The sequence below is a fragment of the Mya arenaria genome, chromosome 10 (genome assembly GCF_026914265.1).
Source record: "Mya arenaria isolate MELC-2E11 chromosome 10, ASM2691426v1".
Lineage (NCBI taxonomy): Eukaryota > Metazoa > Mollusca > Bivalvia > Myida > Myidae > Mya > Mya arenaria.
Window position 1 is genome coordinate 53,449,421 of NC_069131.1, and position 19,212 is coordinate 53,468,632.

The 19,212-nt window shown below is 38.3% G+C and overlaps 1 protein-coding gene across 1 annotated transcript; it reads left to right on the forward strand.

Moving 5' to 3' along the window:
• The first annotated feature begins 1,888 nt into the window (after positions 1–1,888).
• LOC128204193 (C-type lectin domain family 6 member A-like) lies at positions 1,889–9,300 on the forward strand. The gene is made up of 7 exons (XM_052905572.1): positions 1,889–1,910; positions 2,156–2,308; positions 6,858–6,958; positions 7,443–7,530; positions 8,341–8,442; positions 8,746–8,872; positions 9,163–9,300. The coding sequence occupies exons 1-7, from the start codon at positions 1,889–1,891 to the stop codon at positions 9,185–9,187; spliced, it is 618 nt and encodes a 205-aa protein (XP_052761532.1). The 3' UTR covers positions 9,188–9,300.
• The last annotated feature ends 9,912 nt before the right edge of the window (positions 9,301–19,212 follow it).

Genomic DNA, 19,212 nt, shown 5'->3' on the forward strand with positions numbered 1-19,212 from the left:
ATAAAAGTATATACATAGTTTTTGAATTCGCAATAAATCGTTCTCAATAAGCACATGCGGAGGACTATCCCAATATCTAGCTGTAGATGTCAAGTAGGTCCTTGTTTTAGATCATCCGCGGACTTAATCGTAAGCGCGATACCAATGGAAAAATCGGACCTTCTTAAATGTGTGAGAATCAATGCTAGATGCCTGAATCTACTTTTTGTGTTCCTGGATTATTAGCGTCGGAAACGTGTGTGCACGGCATATAAAGGACAAGGAGCCAATGAAAAGTGTGTTCCGTCTTGCGATATAAAAATGTGGTCTGCTACCTTAATGTGTTCACGGTATGCGGTGTGTGTGACGCGGACCGCCATCTTGGATGATAAATGAGGGCTAACAGTTTCTTAATGTAGAGATATGTTGAAGCCTTTCAGATATTTATGCGAAAAGCTACATAAACAAGCTCGGTAGCAAAACGTGTAAACATAAACCCGGTTTAATGGCACTAAATTCATGTAAATTTAACCAGCTGCTTCCAATATTTTTGCAAATCTCTTCCAACCAAACGACTATAACCTACTTCACCCATTGAAACAACAACTTTGCGATTGCTTTAAACGAATTTGTAGTTTCCTTACATAATGTATGACTGGAGGAGGGATTCCTACCACATATGGTAGGAAATAGATTTCCCAACACGTGATTTAACTTAAATTCAATATTTATGCGAAAAGCTACAGAAACAAGCTCAGTAGCAAAAAGTCAATACTCGCGACATTCATAGTGTATATGAAATTGTAAAGAAATATATATTTAAATATGAAATAGCCTACTACAATTATCTGGTGTTACGGTCTGATAATATAACTAATATACGGAGAACTCATAGACCGCTATGCTGGCATGTCACTATCTTTCAACAGAGAAACGGGGTCTATATATTTTGACATCTAAAATATGGAACTGTTGCGGTGTATATCGATCATGACCATTTTGGCACGGTATATATTAGTTTTAGGAAAATAGGATTTATGCCCGTTTTTTAAGAGAAAGAACATAACAGGGTGGCATAGAGATTACTGATATTTGAACATATATATTTTCAAATGAAAGACTCAATGTCAATTAAAGTAAAACGTACATGATGAGGCTTGAAAGATGTTTGCTTTAGATTTCACTAACACAAAATATTGGGTAAGTCGGTGGTGCCAGTTTTGCTAGTAGCTTTAGTTCTCAACATCATTTACATTTAAAACTGTTACCAGTACCTGGGTACCTTTATATCACATTCCCATTTAAGCAACCACCGAAATGTTATCCCTAACGAAGAAAACATTAACAGTCGGAGCATTAATTGTCCGATGGAAAAACAAAATAAGGGTCAGGTGAAACAATATAGGGTAGGCGGGGGAACCTGAAACCCTTTTGTTACAGCTTATTAACGAGTTTATATTCCATTGCGAAATGGTTTTTTTCTACATGATTTTAATGATGAGAATTTCGGTTTTATCATGGAATTCATAATTTATTTCGAGTATCCTAGTGAAATGTATTAAAACACGTGTTTTGTCATAACGTTGATTTGATGGTTAACGCGTTTTTCAATTTATAAGATAGTGGGTCGAACGTTATTTAAGGATAAGACAGATGTAGTCGTAAAACGTGTCTGTCAGCTGTTACCCAAGCACTACCTGGGGTACTCTCTTACCGCTCAGAAGGACACAAGTACCACAAAAGATGGATTACAAAGTTATTCATATAAGCTTATAGCCCCGTCCATAATCGAGGTAATATGCCTTATTACAATTTATCTATGAGATTGGCGCTTGCTGTAATGTAGGGCATTAAGGTTATCAGTGTCACGAATATGAGATAACCAAGACAGTTCGTATTTTAACTAGCTATGGTCTCTTACAAAAGAAAAGGTAAATTAGTTTCTTCTAAAAAGCTGTTTAATTTCTTTTACTGCGTAACACTTTGTGTCGTTTTGTTTTGGCGTTTATTTCTATATGACGGAAAATGGACTGGTCACGTGAGGTAAAAAATAATATAATATAATATCTTATAATAACATATCATTGCTGTATTGACTGGGTCACGGAGTCAGAAACACGTACACGGTTTGCAAAAGTTAATATCCCGTTCCCAGAAAGAAATGCTTTCCTTTCAGCATTTTTACTATTTTGGGTGGTTGGCCTGCACGTGGCTACAGCCTCCGAGCCCTGCGTGGACCTGGATGCAACAGGCTGCCGTAACAACCCGCAGATCTGTCAAGACATTCTTCTCGCAGAGGTCACGTGTCCCGTAATGTGCAATAAATGCCGTGAGTAATGTAGGCAGATGTCACGTGTCCCGTAATGTGCAATTAATGCCGTGAGAAATAAAGTCAGGGGTCAGGTGTCCCTTAATATGCAATTAATGCCGTAAGTAATATAGGCGGGGGTCACGTGTCCCGTAATGTGCAATTAATGCCGTGAGTAATAAAGTCAGAGGTCACGTGTCCCTTAATGTGCAATAAATGCCGTAAGTAATGTAGGCGGGGGTCACGTGTCCCGTAATGTGAAATTATGCGATGAGTAATATAGTCAGAGGTCACGTGTCCCGTAATGTGCAATTAATGCCGTGAATAATGTAGGCAGAGGTCACGTGTCCAACAATGTGCAATAAATGCCCTGAGTAATGTAGGCAGATGTCACGTGTACAGTAATGTGCAATAAAAGCCCTGAGTGATGTAGGCAGAGGTCAAGTGTACAGTAATGTGCAATGAAAGCCCTGAGTAATGTAGGCAGAGGTCACGTGTATAGTAATGTGAAATAAATGCCGTAAGTAATGTAGGCAGAGGTCAAGTGTCCAACAATGTGCAATAAATGCCCTGAGTAATGAAGGCAGAGGTCACGTGTCCGACAATATGCAATAAATGCCATTAGTAAAGTAGGCAGGGGTCACGTGTCCGACAATGTGCAATGAATGTCGTGAGTAATGTAGGCAGAGGTCACGTGTCCCGTAAAGTGCAATAAATGCCGTGAGTAATGAGGTCAGAGGTAAGGTATCCCGTTATGTGCAATAAATGCCGTGAGTAATGTGGGCAGAAGTCACGTGTACGATAATGTGAAAAATGCCTTGAGTAATGTAGGCAGGTGTCACGTGTCCAGTAATGTGCAATAAATGCCGTGAGTAATGTGGGCAGAGGTCACGTGTCCAATAATGTGCAAAAATGCCTTGAGTAATGTAGGCAGATGTCACGTGTCCCGTAATGTGCAATTAATGCCGTGAGAAATAAAGTCAGGGGTCAGGTGTCCCTTAATATGCAATAAATGCCGTAAGTAATATAGGCGGGGGTCACGTGTCCCGTAATGTGCAATTAATGCCGTGAGTAATAAAGTCAGAGGTCACGTGTCCCTTAATGTGCAATAAATGCCGTAAGTAATGTAGGCGGGGGTCACGTGTCCCGTAATGTGAAATTATGCGATGAGTAATATAGTCAGAGGTCACGTGTCCCGTAATGTGCAATTAATGCCGTGAATAATGTAGGCAGAGGTCACGTGTCCAACAATGTGCAATAAATGCCCTGAGTAATGTAGGCAGATGTCACGTGTACAGTAATGTGCAATAAAAGCCCTGAGTGATGTAGGCAGAGGTCAAGTGTACAGTAATGTGCAATGAAAGCCCTGAGTAATGTAGGCAGAGGTCACGTGTATAGTAATGTGAAATAAATGCCGTAAGTAATGTAGGCAGAGGTCAAGTGTCCAACAATGTGCAATAAATGCCCTGAGTAATGAAGGCAGAGGTCACGTGTCCGACAATATGCAATAAATGCCATTAGTAAAGTAGGCAGGGGTCACGTGTCCGACAATGTGCAATGAATGTCGTGAGTAATGTAGGCAGAGGTCACGTGTCCCGTAAAGTGCAATAAATGCCGTGAGTAATGAGGTCAGAGGTAAGGTATCCCGTTATGTGCAATAAATGCCGTGAGTAATGTGGGCAGAAGTCACGTGTACGATAATGTGAAAAATGCCTTGAGTAATGTAGGCAGGTGTCACGTGTCCAGTAATGTGCAATAAATGCCGTGAGTAATGTGGGCAGAGGTCACGTGTCCAATAATGTGCAAAAATGCCTTGAGTAATGTAGGCAGATGTCACGTGTCCCGTAATGTGCAATTAATGCCGTGAGAAATAAAGTCAGGGGTCAGGTGTCCCTTAATATGCAATAAATGCCGTAAGTAATATAGGCGGGGGTCACGTGTCCCGTAATGTGCAATTAATGCCGTGAGTAATAAAGTCAGAGGTCACGTGTCCCTTAATGTGCAATAAATGCCGTAAGTAATGTAGGCGGGGGTCACGTGTCCCGTAATGTGAAATTATGCGATGAGTAATATAGTCAGAGGTCACGTGTCCCGTAATGTGCAATTAATGCCGTGAATAATGTAGGCAGAGGTCACGTGTCCAACAATGTGCAATAAATGCCCTGAGTAATGTAGGCAGATGTCACGTGTACAGTAATGTGCAATAAAAGCCCTGAGTGATGTAGGCAGAGGTCAAGTGTACAGTAATGTGCAATGAAAGCCCTGAGTAATGTAGGCAGAGGTCACGTGTATAGTAATGTGAAATAAATGCCGTAAGTAATGTAGGCAGAGGTCAAGTGTCCAACAATGTGCAATAAATGCCCTGAGTAATGAAGGCAGAGGTCACGTGTCCGACAATATGCAATAAATGCCATTAGTAAAGTAGGCAGGGGTCACGTGTCCGACAATGTGCAATGAATGTCGTGAGTAATGTAGGCAGAGGTCACGTGTCCCGTAAAGTGCAATAAATGCCGTGAGTAATGAGGTCAGAGGTAAGGTATCCCGTTATGTGCAATAAATGCCGTGAGTAATGTGGGCAGAAGTCACGTGTACGATAATGTGAAAAATGCCTTGAGTAATGTAGGCAGGTGTCACGTGTCCAATAATGTGCAATAAATGCCGTGAGTAATGTGGGCAGAGGTCACGTGTCCGATAATGTGCAAAAATGCCTTGAGTTAAGTGGGCAGAGGTCACGTGTACATTAATGTGCAATAAATGCCGTGAGAAATGTAGGCAGGTGTCACGTGTCCAGTAATGTGCAATAAATGCCGTGAGTTATATGGGCAGAGGTCACGTGTCCCGTAATATGCAATAAATGCCGTGAGTAATGTGGGCAGATGTCACGTGTACATTAATGTGCAAAAAATGCCGTGAGAAATGTAGGTAGGTGTCACGTGTCCAGTTATGTGCAATAACTGCCGTGAGTAATGTAGGCAGAAGTCAGGTGTCCCGTAATGTGCAATAAATGCCTTGAGTAATGTGGGCAGAGGTCACGTGTCCGACAATGTGCAAAAATGCCTCGCGTAATGTAGTCAGAGATCACGTGTCCTGGTATGTGCAATAAGTGCCGTGAGTAATGCGGGCAGGTGTCACGTTTCCATTAATGTGCAATAAATGCCGTGAGAAATGTAGGCAGAAATCACGTGTCCGATAATGTGCAAAAATGCCTTGATTAATGTGGGCAAAGGTCTCGTGTCCCGTAATGGGCAATAAAAGTGAGTAATGTAGGCAGATGTCACGTGTCCGACCGATAATGTGCAAGAATGTCTTGAGTAATGTGGGCAGAGGTCACGTGTCCCGTAGTGTGCAATAAATGTCGTGCGTAACATAGGCAGAAGTCATGTGTCCGTAATGTGCAATAAATGCCATGAGTGTTGATGGCAGTGGTCACGAGTCCGTAATGTGCAATAATTGCCGTGAGTAATGCGAGAAGATGTCATTTGCATCGTAATGTGCCATAAATGACATGAGTCATGTGGGCAAAGGTCACATGTCACGTTATGTGCAGTAAATGTCGTGAGTAATGTAGGCAAAGGTCACGTGTCCGGTTATGTGCAGTAAATGTCGTTAGTTATGTGGGCAAATGTCACGTGTCCCTTTATGTGCAATAAAATACTTGCGTAATGTAGGCAGAAGTCACCTGTCCCGTAATGTGCAATACATGACGTGCGCAATGTGGGCAGAGGTCACGTGTCCCGTCATGTGCCGCGAATTATATTGTTCTCTTTATTTAAAAATTCATGTATGATGTTCCTTTATTTTTCCGAACACATGCGTTTCTTGTGTTTTATTAGTATTATTGAGAGTTAAAATGTTACGATGGATGCTTTCATGAAAACGTATCAGACAACACTGTTAGAACACTACACTGGAATAAAAAAACGCCGATAATAACCAAGCATTGCAACTTAAACAGAAATGCAAACATAAAGTGCTTTAAATCAACATGAATAGTCATATTTGAGTTCATAAGCAGTGATTACTCTCACCTCGATGGGAAAGGATATCCCTGATGGTAACTTAATTATCAAATATTGTGTTCCGGACGTGAGGTCGTACGTTTGATGCTCATTAAAACAGTATAAAATTATGACTATTATAGAGGAATGACAAAACATGTTGGTCCTTGCCGTATGTTGGTAATTGAGGTGGATTGTTTCAACAGCTGTGCTTTTCTCTGATTTTCCATTGCCTTATTGGCTATGTTTAAAAAATATTTTTGAATACGGATGATAAACACAAAAATATAGAAACCTCCGATCAGCTTTTAAAATTCATCACTATAGAACATTTTTTTAAAAGTTTTGTTTTTATGTGTATTTACCAATATTTCAGGTTTCGGATGGCTTTAGACATAACTACAATTAGACAACTTGCAAGAAAACAATTACACGTCCGGTCGGACCATTGTTTAATGGTACATGTCGCCGCATTCTTTACATAAATAAAATTAATTTAAAAAAAACCAAACTTAATACTAAATAACCTATACCATACAAAATCACACAAAGTAATGTTTATTCTTCTACAGCGCAATCAACCCAACCCCCCTCCTGTCCAGACAGCTGGGAGCTCTTCCAAGGCTCCTGTTACTATTTCCAAACTGACTACATGGCGTTCAACGATTCAGAGGTACTTACGTAGAGTAATTCATTTTCTTAAATATCATTTCTAAATATTTGAATTTCAGTGATTAGCATAAGTTTACCAAACATCGATTGGAATATTGAAGGCCCTCAGAGTAGATACATTCATATTTCATTTTGTTAATCAATGGTCACAGCTGATTGCCATAAAGTTTGTAAAATATGTACTTTGAAAGAGTCTGAAGAACTGTGGCTCAATATTATCATGGTACGTTTGTATCTAACGGGTTTGGGGAATTTTAATGACGTCATAGCGCGAGAGAGAAACAGTTAATACGGTTGACCGGGAATAGATCAATCGAAGACAAGTTGATAGTTTTCGTGTTACACAACAGAAAATAAAGGATTTATATTTATATAACGACTAATAAATTAACTGTTTCGTTAGATATAGAAGGACAGCCAGTCTCCAAGAACTAACTGCAATCTTTAACACAGAAAACAATCACTCTATGTTTGTGCCATTTCAGATTTACTGTAACCAAAACAATGGCCATCTCGTCCATATCAACACCGCAGCTGAACAAGCCTTTGTCAAAAACAAGATACTTAATATAAGTGAGGACAATGATTTTATTTATTTCCTATGTTTTGTGCATATGTATGTGTACGTGAGCTTTGTGTTTGTCCCCATAAATGTCTGCGTTTGTGTGCGTGCGCGCGCGTGTGTATGCCTATGTTTGTTGACTAGATGCATGCGTTTGATTTCATCAGTTCAGTTGGGAGCTTTGTACAACCAAATCCTTTGCTACTATACAACGCCAGAGGACACCACTAAAGTTCCCATTTGCTGCTACACGGGTGGTTCCAAAACGTTTCCATTCTGTTTTTTTTACATAAAAATCATTTCTTCGAAAGTAAATGGATTTACATATCTTGAAAGTACTTACCGGAAAACATTCGGAAGTATCCTCCATTAAACATAACGCCATATAACAACACGCCAACAATAACCTCTTATGTACATGAGGACTCCATGACCTTTTAGATTTGATAATATTATTTATGCCCGGACAATGTTCTTTAGAGTTTGCAGTTTTGGAACCGTTTATTAAATATTGATTTGGAATGTACTTAAGTTAACGTGAACTTCCTGTTTATTTTATTTTCTCTTTGCACATATCTCTTTTCACACAGCACAAGCTGAAAGTGATGTTTTAAGTATAAATCTGTGTTTTACGTTGTCAGCGTCATGCTTCATAAAACCAGTGGTGTTGAATATGTTCTGCTGCTTCTGTAATTGTATTATTTCGATATCTTAGTTATTTAAAATGCAATCATTAAAGTTCATATTCTATAACTTTTTATAAACAAAACATTCTTTTTCCAATAACGTTTTCTAAATCTGTTAAACCTTTTCCGACATAGATCCCAATCAAACCTGGTTTATCGGGCTGACAGATGTGCAGGTTGAAGGAGTGTACCGATGGGTTGACAATGATGAAGAACTGACACCGAGTGTGTTCAGAGGTACTCTTTCATGTTCAGTGTATGTTTTTGTTCTTTCAAATAAAGTCCACGTTCCCGAAGAATCAACGGTGAGATAATAATAAAATATCGTTAGTAAATGTTTTATGTAACTTGGCTGGTATTGAAAATAATATATCGTTGTCATTTTACTGCAATATCTCGTGTGGTTCTATATAGTGCAAACATTATAGCTATGAAAGGGGTTTTTGGTTTTCAAAACAAATTAAAAGATTGATAAAATGATTTATCCGCCTTGTCGAAGGTTGGAGCATAGTCAGGATCTTGCTTGGCCCCTTATTTCAGGCTGGTACCCGACACAGCCATACGATGCTTACGATTCCGAAGATTGTGTAGGAATGTGGCACACCGTGAAGATGCTTTGGAACGACATATCGTGTACACAAAGGTTTCCTTCAATTTGTGAACTAAGGTATATTAAAAATGCTAAATGTATCCTGAGGTAAAGATCCCTGATATATTTCAACTGTTGTATAGTAAGGATTCCTGCTATATGTTAAATAATGTATCGTACAGAGTCTTGCTTTAATGGTGTTTTGTGATCAAAGAACTTCATGTCTGCATGTAGGCAAGTAGTGTTGTTGTTTGCGTATGGGCTCAGGGAAAATATATGTTTTACTATTTTCAACACAACCATTACTGTAAATACATTTATTGTATTAAGTTTTAAGAATAACTGTTTTTTAACTGATTTATATTAAGGGTTGGTCAAGCATTGGTCGGATAACATTGTTCTGGTGACTCAACTTGTCTGGCGTCGACAGTAAAAGGACGCGTCTTATGAAGTTGATTTCGTTTCATTCCTTGACATGTAGCATACATTAAAACAGGATAAACGATTGTGTTCGTTTTCTTTGCATTATTTAAACTTATGGAAATACAAGCACGAATAGTTTGATAATTAAACAATAGAAACTACAGAGACAGGCCAAGTTATCAAAATTTAACTAAGCTACAATTGTTCAAATGATCAAAGGCTTATTCCAATTAAAAACTTAATTAGATACATTAAACGTTAAAATACTCACACACAGCAGGTTCTCCGTTTTCAGCGTTCAAATGTTCCCTAAACGTAAGTAATTGTATTGAAACCTATATTTTAGGGATGATCTATTGAGTTAGAGATGGTCTACTAAGATACGCCCCCTATAACGTTAAAGCCAGGACACATCCCTCTTTTGCCACATATTGTAGAATTAAAGCTTTTCGAAGTGTCTCCAGTATTCCAATACATTTGAACAACAATAGTGATTTGAATCTCGCAACTAGCACTATCAGACGTGTCCATACATAATTTTAATTATTTGTTATCATTTAAATCCATCTGTTTAAAAAGCGGACTTAAATGTACCTATTGAATACATTTTTTTGAGTTATTTCTGTTGTTTTACAAATGTTAATGTTTAATGCACGAACTAAAATGTCCTTAAAAGTTTAGGACAATGGCTAGGTCAATTATGAACGATTATTGCATAAAAGTTGTCTTGGTCAGTCTCTACGCCCTACTCGCTAACAACGTGTTCTAGATACATGCCGCTGAAAAAAACTGACATGCTGCCCTTTAACTTCAACCCTGCTGATCTTAGTGACTGGAAACAAAATTTAGCCTCTGAAAATGGGTCTAAGGCATTGCTGAAAATAATGATGTCGTCCAAATGGATCATACATTCTTTAAAATGCAGTTCACCATACAGCGCTATGGAACGTTGCTGGCCATACGTTGAAAATCGTAAAACATCAGATGTACCCACTGAAAAAGCCGTCTTAGGCTTATCAGGCTCCGTTATGTCACATTGCCAAACCTATAACCGGACATTGATTCAAAGGTTTCTTCGAGCCTTTGGATATAGTACGTGTACTTCACATTTATAGAATTCAAATGACTAAAGGCTTCACATTACCGAAGCGAGTTGTGCTTCACACTAACCAAGACCATAATTAATGAAATAAATGAAATGGTGTTCTCCGATTCACAAAAAAAGCGCAAGACTCCAGCATCTCCTTTAGGTATGCACGATTTTCATCAAACATTTCAGGTAGGATCCTCCGGTAAGGTCATATCAAATAATGATTGAACCCGGTATTGATTAGCTGATAAAGAATCGCTCTTCCGCGTGCCGAAGGAAAGCCACGCAAATGAATAAATAGAGACAACAAATACGTCAGAAATGTCAAAAATGTTATATACGAGTGCGCGGACTTTTCGTGAATGGGTTAAATGTTAGGGTGAAAGTTTATCGATGAATAAAGTGAAGATGGAATGAACGAATAATTAAGACCAAAAATGAAAGTAAATGTAAATGATAAAGGTTACAAAGAACTGTAACATCGAAATAACTTTGATTAAACACGTATACAGAAAACAAACAATTACAAACACAACATCAAATGACCTTAAGTGCCATTTTAAAATCGAGAACTGTGACAAGAGGATTAAGTACGCAGCATGCTCAGCAAGTGTTTTAAACTACAAACCATTCGGCCTCAAAACCTGAAAAGATAGTAGCCAATGGTCGTATATTGTAAAATTATGCTTCGAACCACTGCCATGAGTGAATAAAAAGAAGAAAAAACATTATACAAAGTAGGCACTTCCTAATATGTTTAATTTGTTTTAAATCGTACTCAATAAGCACAATCGGTGAAATATATCTTAACAGTAGGTGTCGCGATGATCGGATTATTCTCCGATTTTATTATAAGTGCGATACCCAAAAGTTAGTAAACAGGGCTTCCTAAGTTTGTGAGAATGATGAGCTTATTTGTGCCTGAAACTACTTTTTTGTGGTAATGATGCTCTCGAACAGGGAGGCATATGTTCCATTAGGATAAATCACGACGGAAAGCGTGAGTGCACGGCATTAAAGTTATAAGAAGCCAAATATGTAAATTGTGATTTGTGAAAACTGTGGTCGCTACGTAAATGCATTTTACCGGCAGGTTTGCGGTATTCGGTGTATAACGAGGACCGCCATGTTGGATGATAAATGAGGGTTGACAGTTAAATTCTGTAGATATGTTTTAAGCCATTACTGATATGTGCTATAGGTTAAAGTCTAGCAGAACACTTCGTGTGTGTTGAACTAGTAGTACAAAACATTTAAGTTGGTTACCAAAGACAATCTCGTACATCTGTGAATACGTTAGACAAGATATAACAAAAATGAAATGTTTTTTTTCTACATGATTTTTATGATTAGGATTTTGGTTTTATCATAACGTTGATTTGATGGTTTACGCGTTTTCTGATTTATGAGTGAGTGGGGTGAGAGTGCTTTAGGGAAAAACAGGTGTACTTGTTAAACGTGTCCGTCAGTTGTTTATCCAAGCCCTACCTGAGGTACTTTCTTACCTCTCAGAAGGACACAAGTACCACCAAAATGGACTACAAAGTTATCTATATAAGCTAACAGCTCTTTCCATAGTCGTGCTAGTATGAATTGTTATAAGTTAACAATGAGATATGCGCTTTCTATGTAGGGCAATAAGGTCAACAGTGTCATGAATATGAGATAACCAAGACATTTCTTATTTTAACACAGTGACTATTATATTAATTCGTACAGAATAAGGCTATGGTCTCTTACAAAAGAAAAGGTAAATTCGTTTCTTCTAAAAAGTTGTTAATTTTATTTACTGCGTAACATCATGTGTCATTTTGGTTTGGCGTATTTTTCTATATGACTTTATTTTTATATTCCATTTGTAATTACTCTTATCATAAAATAATTAATTGCTAGTTTTTTTGAAAAGACGTTTAAACCGAAGTGTTAAAAATGAAATGTTATTAAACTCCATAATGCCATACTATAATATAATATTATAGCATTGCTGTATTGACTCGGTAACGGAGTTATTAAGTTGTACACATTTTTCTAAAGTAAACATGTTGTTTCCAGATTATAATTATTAAATTATTTTCTTTCAGCATTTTTACTTTTTTGGGTGGTTGGCCTGCATGTGGCTACAGGTTTGAAGATGTGCGTGGACCTGGATGATACTGGCTGTCGTAGCAACCCGCAGATCTGCCAAGATACCCTTCTCGCAGAGGTCACGTGTCCAGTAATGTGCAATAAATGCCGTGAGTAATTAATGCAGAGGTCACGTGTCCGACAATGTGCAATAAATGCCCTGAGTAATGTAGGCAGAGGTCACGTGTACAGTAATGTGCAATAAAAGCCCTGAGTAATGTAGGCAGAGGTCAAGTGTACAGTAATGTGCAATAAAAGCCCTGAGTAATGTAGGCAGAGGTCACGTGTACAATAATGTGAAATAAATGCCGTAAGTAATGTAGGCAGAGGTCAAGTGTCCAACAATGTGCAATAAATGCCGTAAGTAATGAAGGCAGAGGTCACGTGTCCGACAATATGCAATAAATGCCATGAGTAAAGTAGGCAGGGGTCACGTGTCCGACAATGTGCAATAAATGCCGTGAGTAATGTAGGCAGAGGTCACGTGTCCCGTAAAGTGCAATAAATGCCGTGAGTAATGAGGGCAGAGGTAAGGTTCCCGTTATGTGCAAAAAATGCCGTGAGTAATGTGGGCAGAGGTCACGTGTCCGATAATGTGCAAAAATGCCGTGAGTAATGTAGGCAGAGCTCACGTGTCCCGTAAAGTGCAATAAATGCCGTGAGTAATGAGGGCAGAGGTAAGGTTCCCGTTATGTGCAAAAAATGCCGTGAGTAATGTGGGCAGAGGTCACGTGTCCGATAATGTGCAAAAATGCCGTGAGTAATGTAGGCAGAGGTCACGTGTCCCGTAATGTGCAATAAATGCCGTGAGTAATATGGGCAGAGGTCACGTGGCCCGTAATGTGCAGTAAATGTCGTGAGTAATGTGGGCAGAGGTCACGTTTCCATTAATGTGCAATAAATGCCGTGAGAAATGTAGGCAGATGTCACGTGTCCAGTAATGTGCAAAAACTGACGTTAGTAATGTGGGCAGAGGTCACGTGTCCCGTAATGTGAAAAAATGCCTCGCGTAATGTGGGTAGAGATCACGTGTCCTGTTATGTGCAATATGTGCCGTGAGTAATATGAGCAGAGGTCACGTGTCCCGTAATGTGCAATAAATTCCTTGAGTTATGTAGGCAGAAATTACGTGTCCGATAATGTGCAAAAATGACTTGATTAATGTGGTCAAAGGTCTCGTGTCCCGTAATGTGCAATAAATGCCGTGATTAATGTAAGCAAATGTCACGTGTCCGACCGATAATGTGCAATAATGCCTTGAGTAATGTGGGCAGAGGTCACGTGTACCGTAGCGTGCAATAAATGCCATGCGTAACGTAGGCAGAGGTCTTGTGTCCGTAATGTACCATAAATGCCATGAGTGTTGTTGGCAGTGGTCACGTGTCCGTAATGTGCAATAATTGCCGTGAGTAATACGAGAAGATGTCATTTGCATCGTAATGTGCCATAAATGCCGTGAGTCATGTGGGCAAAGGTCACATGTCACGTTATGTGCAGTAAATGTCGTGAGTAATGTAGGCAAAGGTCACGTGTTCGGTAATGTGCAGTAAATGCTGTTAGTTATGTGGGCAGATGTCACGTGTCCCGTTATGTGCAATAAAATACTTGCGTAATGTAGGCAGAAGTCACCTGTCCCTTAATGTGCAAATCATGACGTGCGCAATGTCGACAGAGGTCACTTGTCCCGTCATGTGCCTGAGTAATGTGGTTCTCTTTATTTAAAAATACATGTCTGATATTCCTTAACTTTTTCCGTACACATGCGTTTCTTGTGTTTTATTAGTATTATTGAGAGTTAAAATGTTACGATGGATGCTTTCATGAAAACGTAGCACACAATTGACACTGTTAAAAAAAACACTGGAAAAAACACCGATAATAACCAAGCATTGCAACTTAAACAGAAATGCAAACATGAAGTGCATTAAATCAACATGAATAGTCATATTTGAGTTAATAAGCAGTGATTTCTCTCACTATACTTTAATTTTGAAATGATATAATACATTTGTTTAAAACGCATACACCAGAGATATTATAGTTTAGCTGGTCACTCGATAGGGAATACCTCATTTCGAAATAAACGGTATGTTAAGAGTTATCACTGATTATTTACCAAAACTATTTTAAGTTGACACCGAGCAGGACACCCTCACATTTTTGCTAACGTAACATCTAGACGTGTTGTTTATGAAAAGTGATATTAGAATATTTTATCAATTTTCACATATTAGAAATAACCTAAAGTATGTGATATAATTCATTATCATGGGTCTAAATATCATTTCTGAATGACAAAGGTTCAAGGATTGAAACCGATGAACTTCGCGGACATGCAAACATGGTAACTTAATTATCAAATATTGTGTTCAGGACGTGATGTCGTACGTTTGATGCTCATGAAAACAGTATAAAAATCTGACTATTATAGATGAATGACAAAACATGTTGGTCCTTGCCGTATGTTGGTAATTGAGGTGGATTGTTTCAACAGCTGTGCTTTTCTCTGATTTTCCATTGCCTTATTGGCTATGTTTAAAAAAATATTTTTGAATTCGGATGATAAACACAAAAATATAGCAACCTCCGATCAGCTTTTAAAATTCATCACTATAGAACATTTTTTTTAAAAGTTTTGTTTTTATGTGTATTTACCAATATTTCAGGTTTCGTATGGCTTTAGACATAAAAAAAACAATTAGACAACTTGGAAGAAAACAGTTATACGTCCGATCGGACCATTGTTTAATGGTACATGTCGCCGCATTCTTTACATAAATAAGATTATTTAAAAAATAAATAAACTTAATACTCAATAACCTATACAATATAAAATCACACAAAGTAATGTTCATGCTTCTACAGCGCAATCAACCCAACCCCCCCCCCCCTCCTGTCCGGACAGCTGGGAGCTCTTCCAAGGCTCCTGTTACTATTTCCAAACTGACTCCATGGAGTTCAACGATTCAGAGGTACTTACGTAGAGTAATTCATTTTCTTAAATATCAGTTCTAAACTTTTGAATTTCAATGATTAGCATAATTTTACAGAACATCGATTTTTGAAGGCCCTCAGAGTCGATATATTCAGATTTCATTCGGTTAATCAATGGTCACAGCCAATTGCCAATGTGTTTGAAAATATGTACTTTGAAAGAGTCTGAAGAACTGTGGCGCAATATTATCATGGAAATTGTGTATCTAAGTTGTTGTTTTTTGAAAATTCCAATGACGTCATAGCGCGAGAGTGAAGCAATTAATACTGTTGACCGTAGATAAGTTCACTCGAAGACAAATTGATAGCTTTCGTGTTAAAAAACATAAAATATTTATATTTATATAACGAATCAGGTTATACAAATATGTTTTAACTGTTTCGTTAGATATAGAATGACAGTCAATTCCCAGAACTTACTGCAATAGTTAAACACACAAACTAATCACACTATGTATGTGCCATTTCAGATTTACTGTAACCAAAACAATGGCCACCTTGCCCATATCAACACCGCAGCTGAACAATCCTTCGTCAAAGACAAGATACTAAATATAAGTAAGGACAATGTTTTTATCTGTTTTGTTTGCTATATTTTGTGCCGTTGTATGTGTACGGGTGAATTTGTGTCTGTGTTCGTGTATGTATACGTATGCGTTTGTGTGCGTGCGCGCGCGTGTGTATGTGTGTGTTTATAGGCTAGCGTGCAGGTGTTTGTTTTCATCAGTTTTGCAGGGAGCTGTGTACAACCAAATCCAATGCAAACGTAATATTAGCAGAGACCGCAACTTAGTGTCCCATTTGCAACTTAGTGGGTAGTTCCAAAACGTTTCCATTCTGTTTTCATAGAAAAATCATTTGTATGAAAGTAAATTTAAACTTATTATTAATGGTATTGTTTTAAGAATAGGTTTACATATCTGGAAAGCACTTACCGAAATTTGTCTTCAGAAGGATTCTTCATTAAACAAGGCCCCATTCTTAAAAACACACTCACAATTACCTATTATGTACATGAAGCCGCCATGTTGTTTAGTGTGACAATGTTGTTTTTCTTAGTTTTTTTGTGTGAAAATATACTTTCATCGAAAACACATGCCCAGACAAAATTCCTTAGACTACGCAGTTTCAGATAAATGCATTAAATATTGAGTTTGAATGTACTTTAGAAGACGTGAACTTTCTCTTCATTTTTTTTTCTCTTTGTACATAGTCTTTTCACTCAGCAAATGCTGAAAGTGATGCTAATAGTATAAATATGTGTTTGATATTGTCAGCGTCATGTTTTATATTACTATATTATTATGTTGTTGAACATGCTCTGCTGCTTCAGGACGGTCATATGTCTCTATCTAAGGCCTTTTACTTTAACCATTATATATTTTACAACGATTGTGAAGGAAGCTATGATAGCTTATACTAAGTCACTCTCGTTGGCACGATGTTGCGCGAGAGTGTGGTCTTGTGTTGTGGGGGAAACTGGAGTACCCGGGGAAAACCCACTTGTCCGGCTTGATGACATCATGAGTATATGTTTAAACCCTTTTCGACAAAATATGTTTATATTTCGAATAACTACAAATAACGTTTTCTAAAGTTGTTACATTTTCTCCACCAAAGACCCCAATCAAACATGGTTTTATATTGTCAGTGTTGTTTATCATACTTCTAGAACGGTCATATTCGTTTAACCTAAGTAAATTCGATCATTAAGTTACGGGTGTTAAATAACCTTTTTAGACAATATATGTTTATATTCCGAATACCTTTCAAGAACGTTTTCTTAATTTGTTACATCTTCTCCACCATAGACCGCAATCAAAGCTGGTGGATCGGTCTCAGAGATACGGAGGTAGAAGGAGTGTACAGATGGGTGGACAATGATGAAGAACTAACACCGGGAACGTTCAGAGGTACTGTGACATGTTCAATGTATACATAGGAGGTGGGGGGGGGGGGGGTAAAATTTAGTCCACGTTCGAAAACCATCAACGTTCAATTATTAATAATAATGCACCGTCAGTTAATGGAAGGTGTTACTCTGGCTCGTTTTAAAAATAAAAAGCGGTGTCATTTAACTTAGATGTTTTGTTTGGCTTTTCAGTACAAATTCTATTATGGTGAAGGGCTTTTTTTGTTTGCAAGAAACGATCAATGAACGATCTAGTGGTAAATATGTTCGCCTCGTGGTAGGTCGGGACACAATCAGAGTCATGCTTGATTGACCTCAACACAACCTCGTGGTAGGTCGGGACACAATCAGAGTCATGCTTGATTGACCTCAACACAACCTCGTGGTAGGTCGGGACACAATCAGAGTCATGCTTTATTGACCTCAACACAACCTCGTGGTAGGTCGGGACACAATCAGAGTCATGCTTGATTGACGTCAACACAACCTCGTGGTAGGTCGGGACACAATCAGAGTCATGCTTGATTGACCTCAACACAACATATTTCCAGGCTGAGCACCGTCACAACCTCTTGACTCTTACAATATCGAATATTGTGTAGGAATGTGGTACTTCAGGGGAATGCTTTGGAATGATATGTCGTGTGCATCAAAGTTCCCTTCAATTTGTGAAGTCAGGTAAAGTAAAGGTCTTTACGTAATGTAAACTGATATAAAGATCAATGATATATGTGACTGTTTGTTCCCCGTGTTAGATCACAACAGCTTTAGATTTCACCACGTGAACACCAAAAGTAAATCGATGAAGTATATTATGTTCTTACACTGAGGCAAAGATAATCATTTCTATATGTTTAACTTTTAAAAACATACGCATTGATGTTTATAATGTAATTTATGATTTATTAAGAATAACAATAACACGCTTTCATTTGATTTACATTTAGGGTAGGTCAAGCATTGGTCGGATAACATCGTTCTGGTGATTCAACCTCGTCTGGGTTGACAGTAAAATGACCTCTTATGCGGCAGTTTTATTTTGAATAATTGCCAGATAGCATATCTTATTACGGAATAAAAGTTTGTGTTCGTTTTCTCCTATGCTTTTCAGAACAGCTTTTCAGAATTTTTTTTTTAACCATCTTCGTGATATAAACTTTCAAACCTCGTTTCAGTCAGGCTTTCGGCCAGGTGACTCCACTGTTAATCAACTTACCTTTCTTTACAACACTTTTTGCAAGGCATTAGATGATGGCCTTGAAGTTCGAACAGTATTCCTTGATATTAGCAAGGCGTTTGATAAAGTTTGGCACAAGGGTTTGCTTGTGAAGCTTCAAGAAACAGGTGTCCATCGCAACTTACTATCATGGTTCCGTGACTATCTCAATAATCGTAGGCAACGCGTAGTTCTCCCTGGCTCCATGTCTAGTTGGGCCCAACTTGAGACCGGTGTTCCGCGAGGTTCCATTCTAGGTCCCCTTTTATTTCTTATATTCAGAAATGACATTGTTGTTAATATTGGTAGTAATATAAGGTTATTCGCAGACGATACCAGTCTGTACATTCTGGTTGATGAGCCCCTGAGGGCCACTGAAATAATCCAGAGGGATATTGATAGCATAAATACTTGGGCTGATAAATGATTAGTAACCTTTAACCCTGCAAAAACTATGTCAATTTTGTTTTCCCGAAAACGACAACCTTGTTTCTATCCCGAGTTAACTATGTATGGTCAAAAATTTTCAGAAACTAACTCGCACAAACATCTTGGTTTGGTCCTTTCAAGTGACTGTACATGGCACGAGCACTTTGAGCACATTAGAAGTAAGGCCCTCAAACGCATATGCATCATGCGAAAGCTAAAATTTCGTTTGG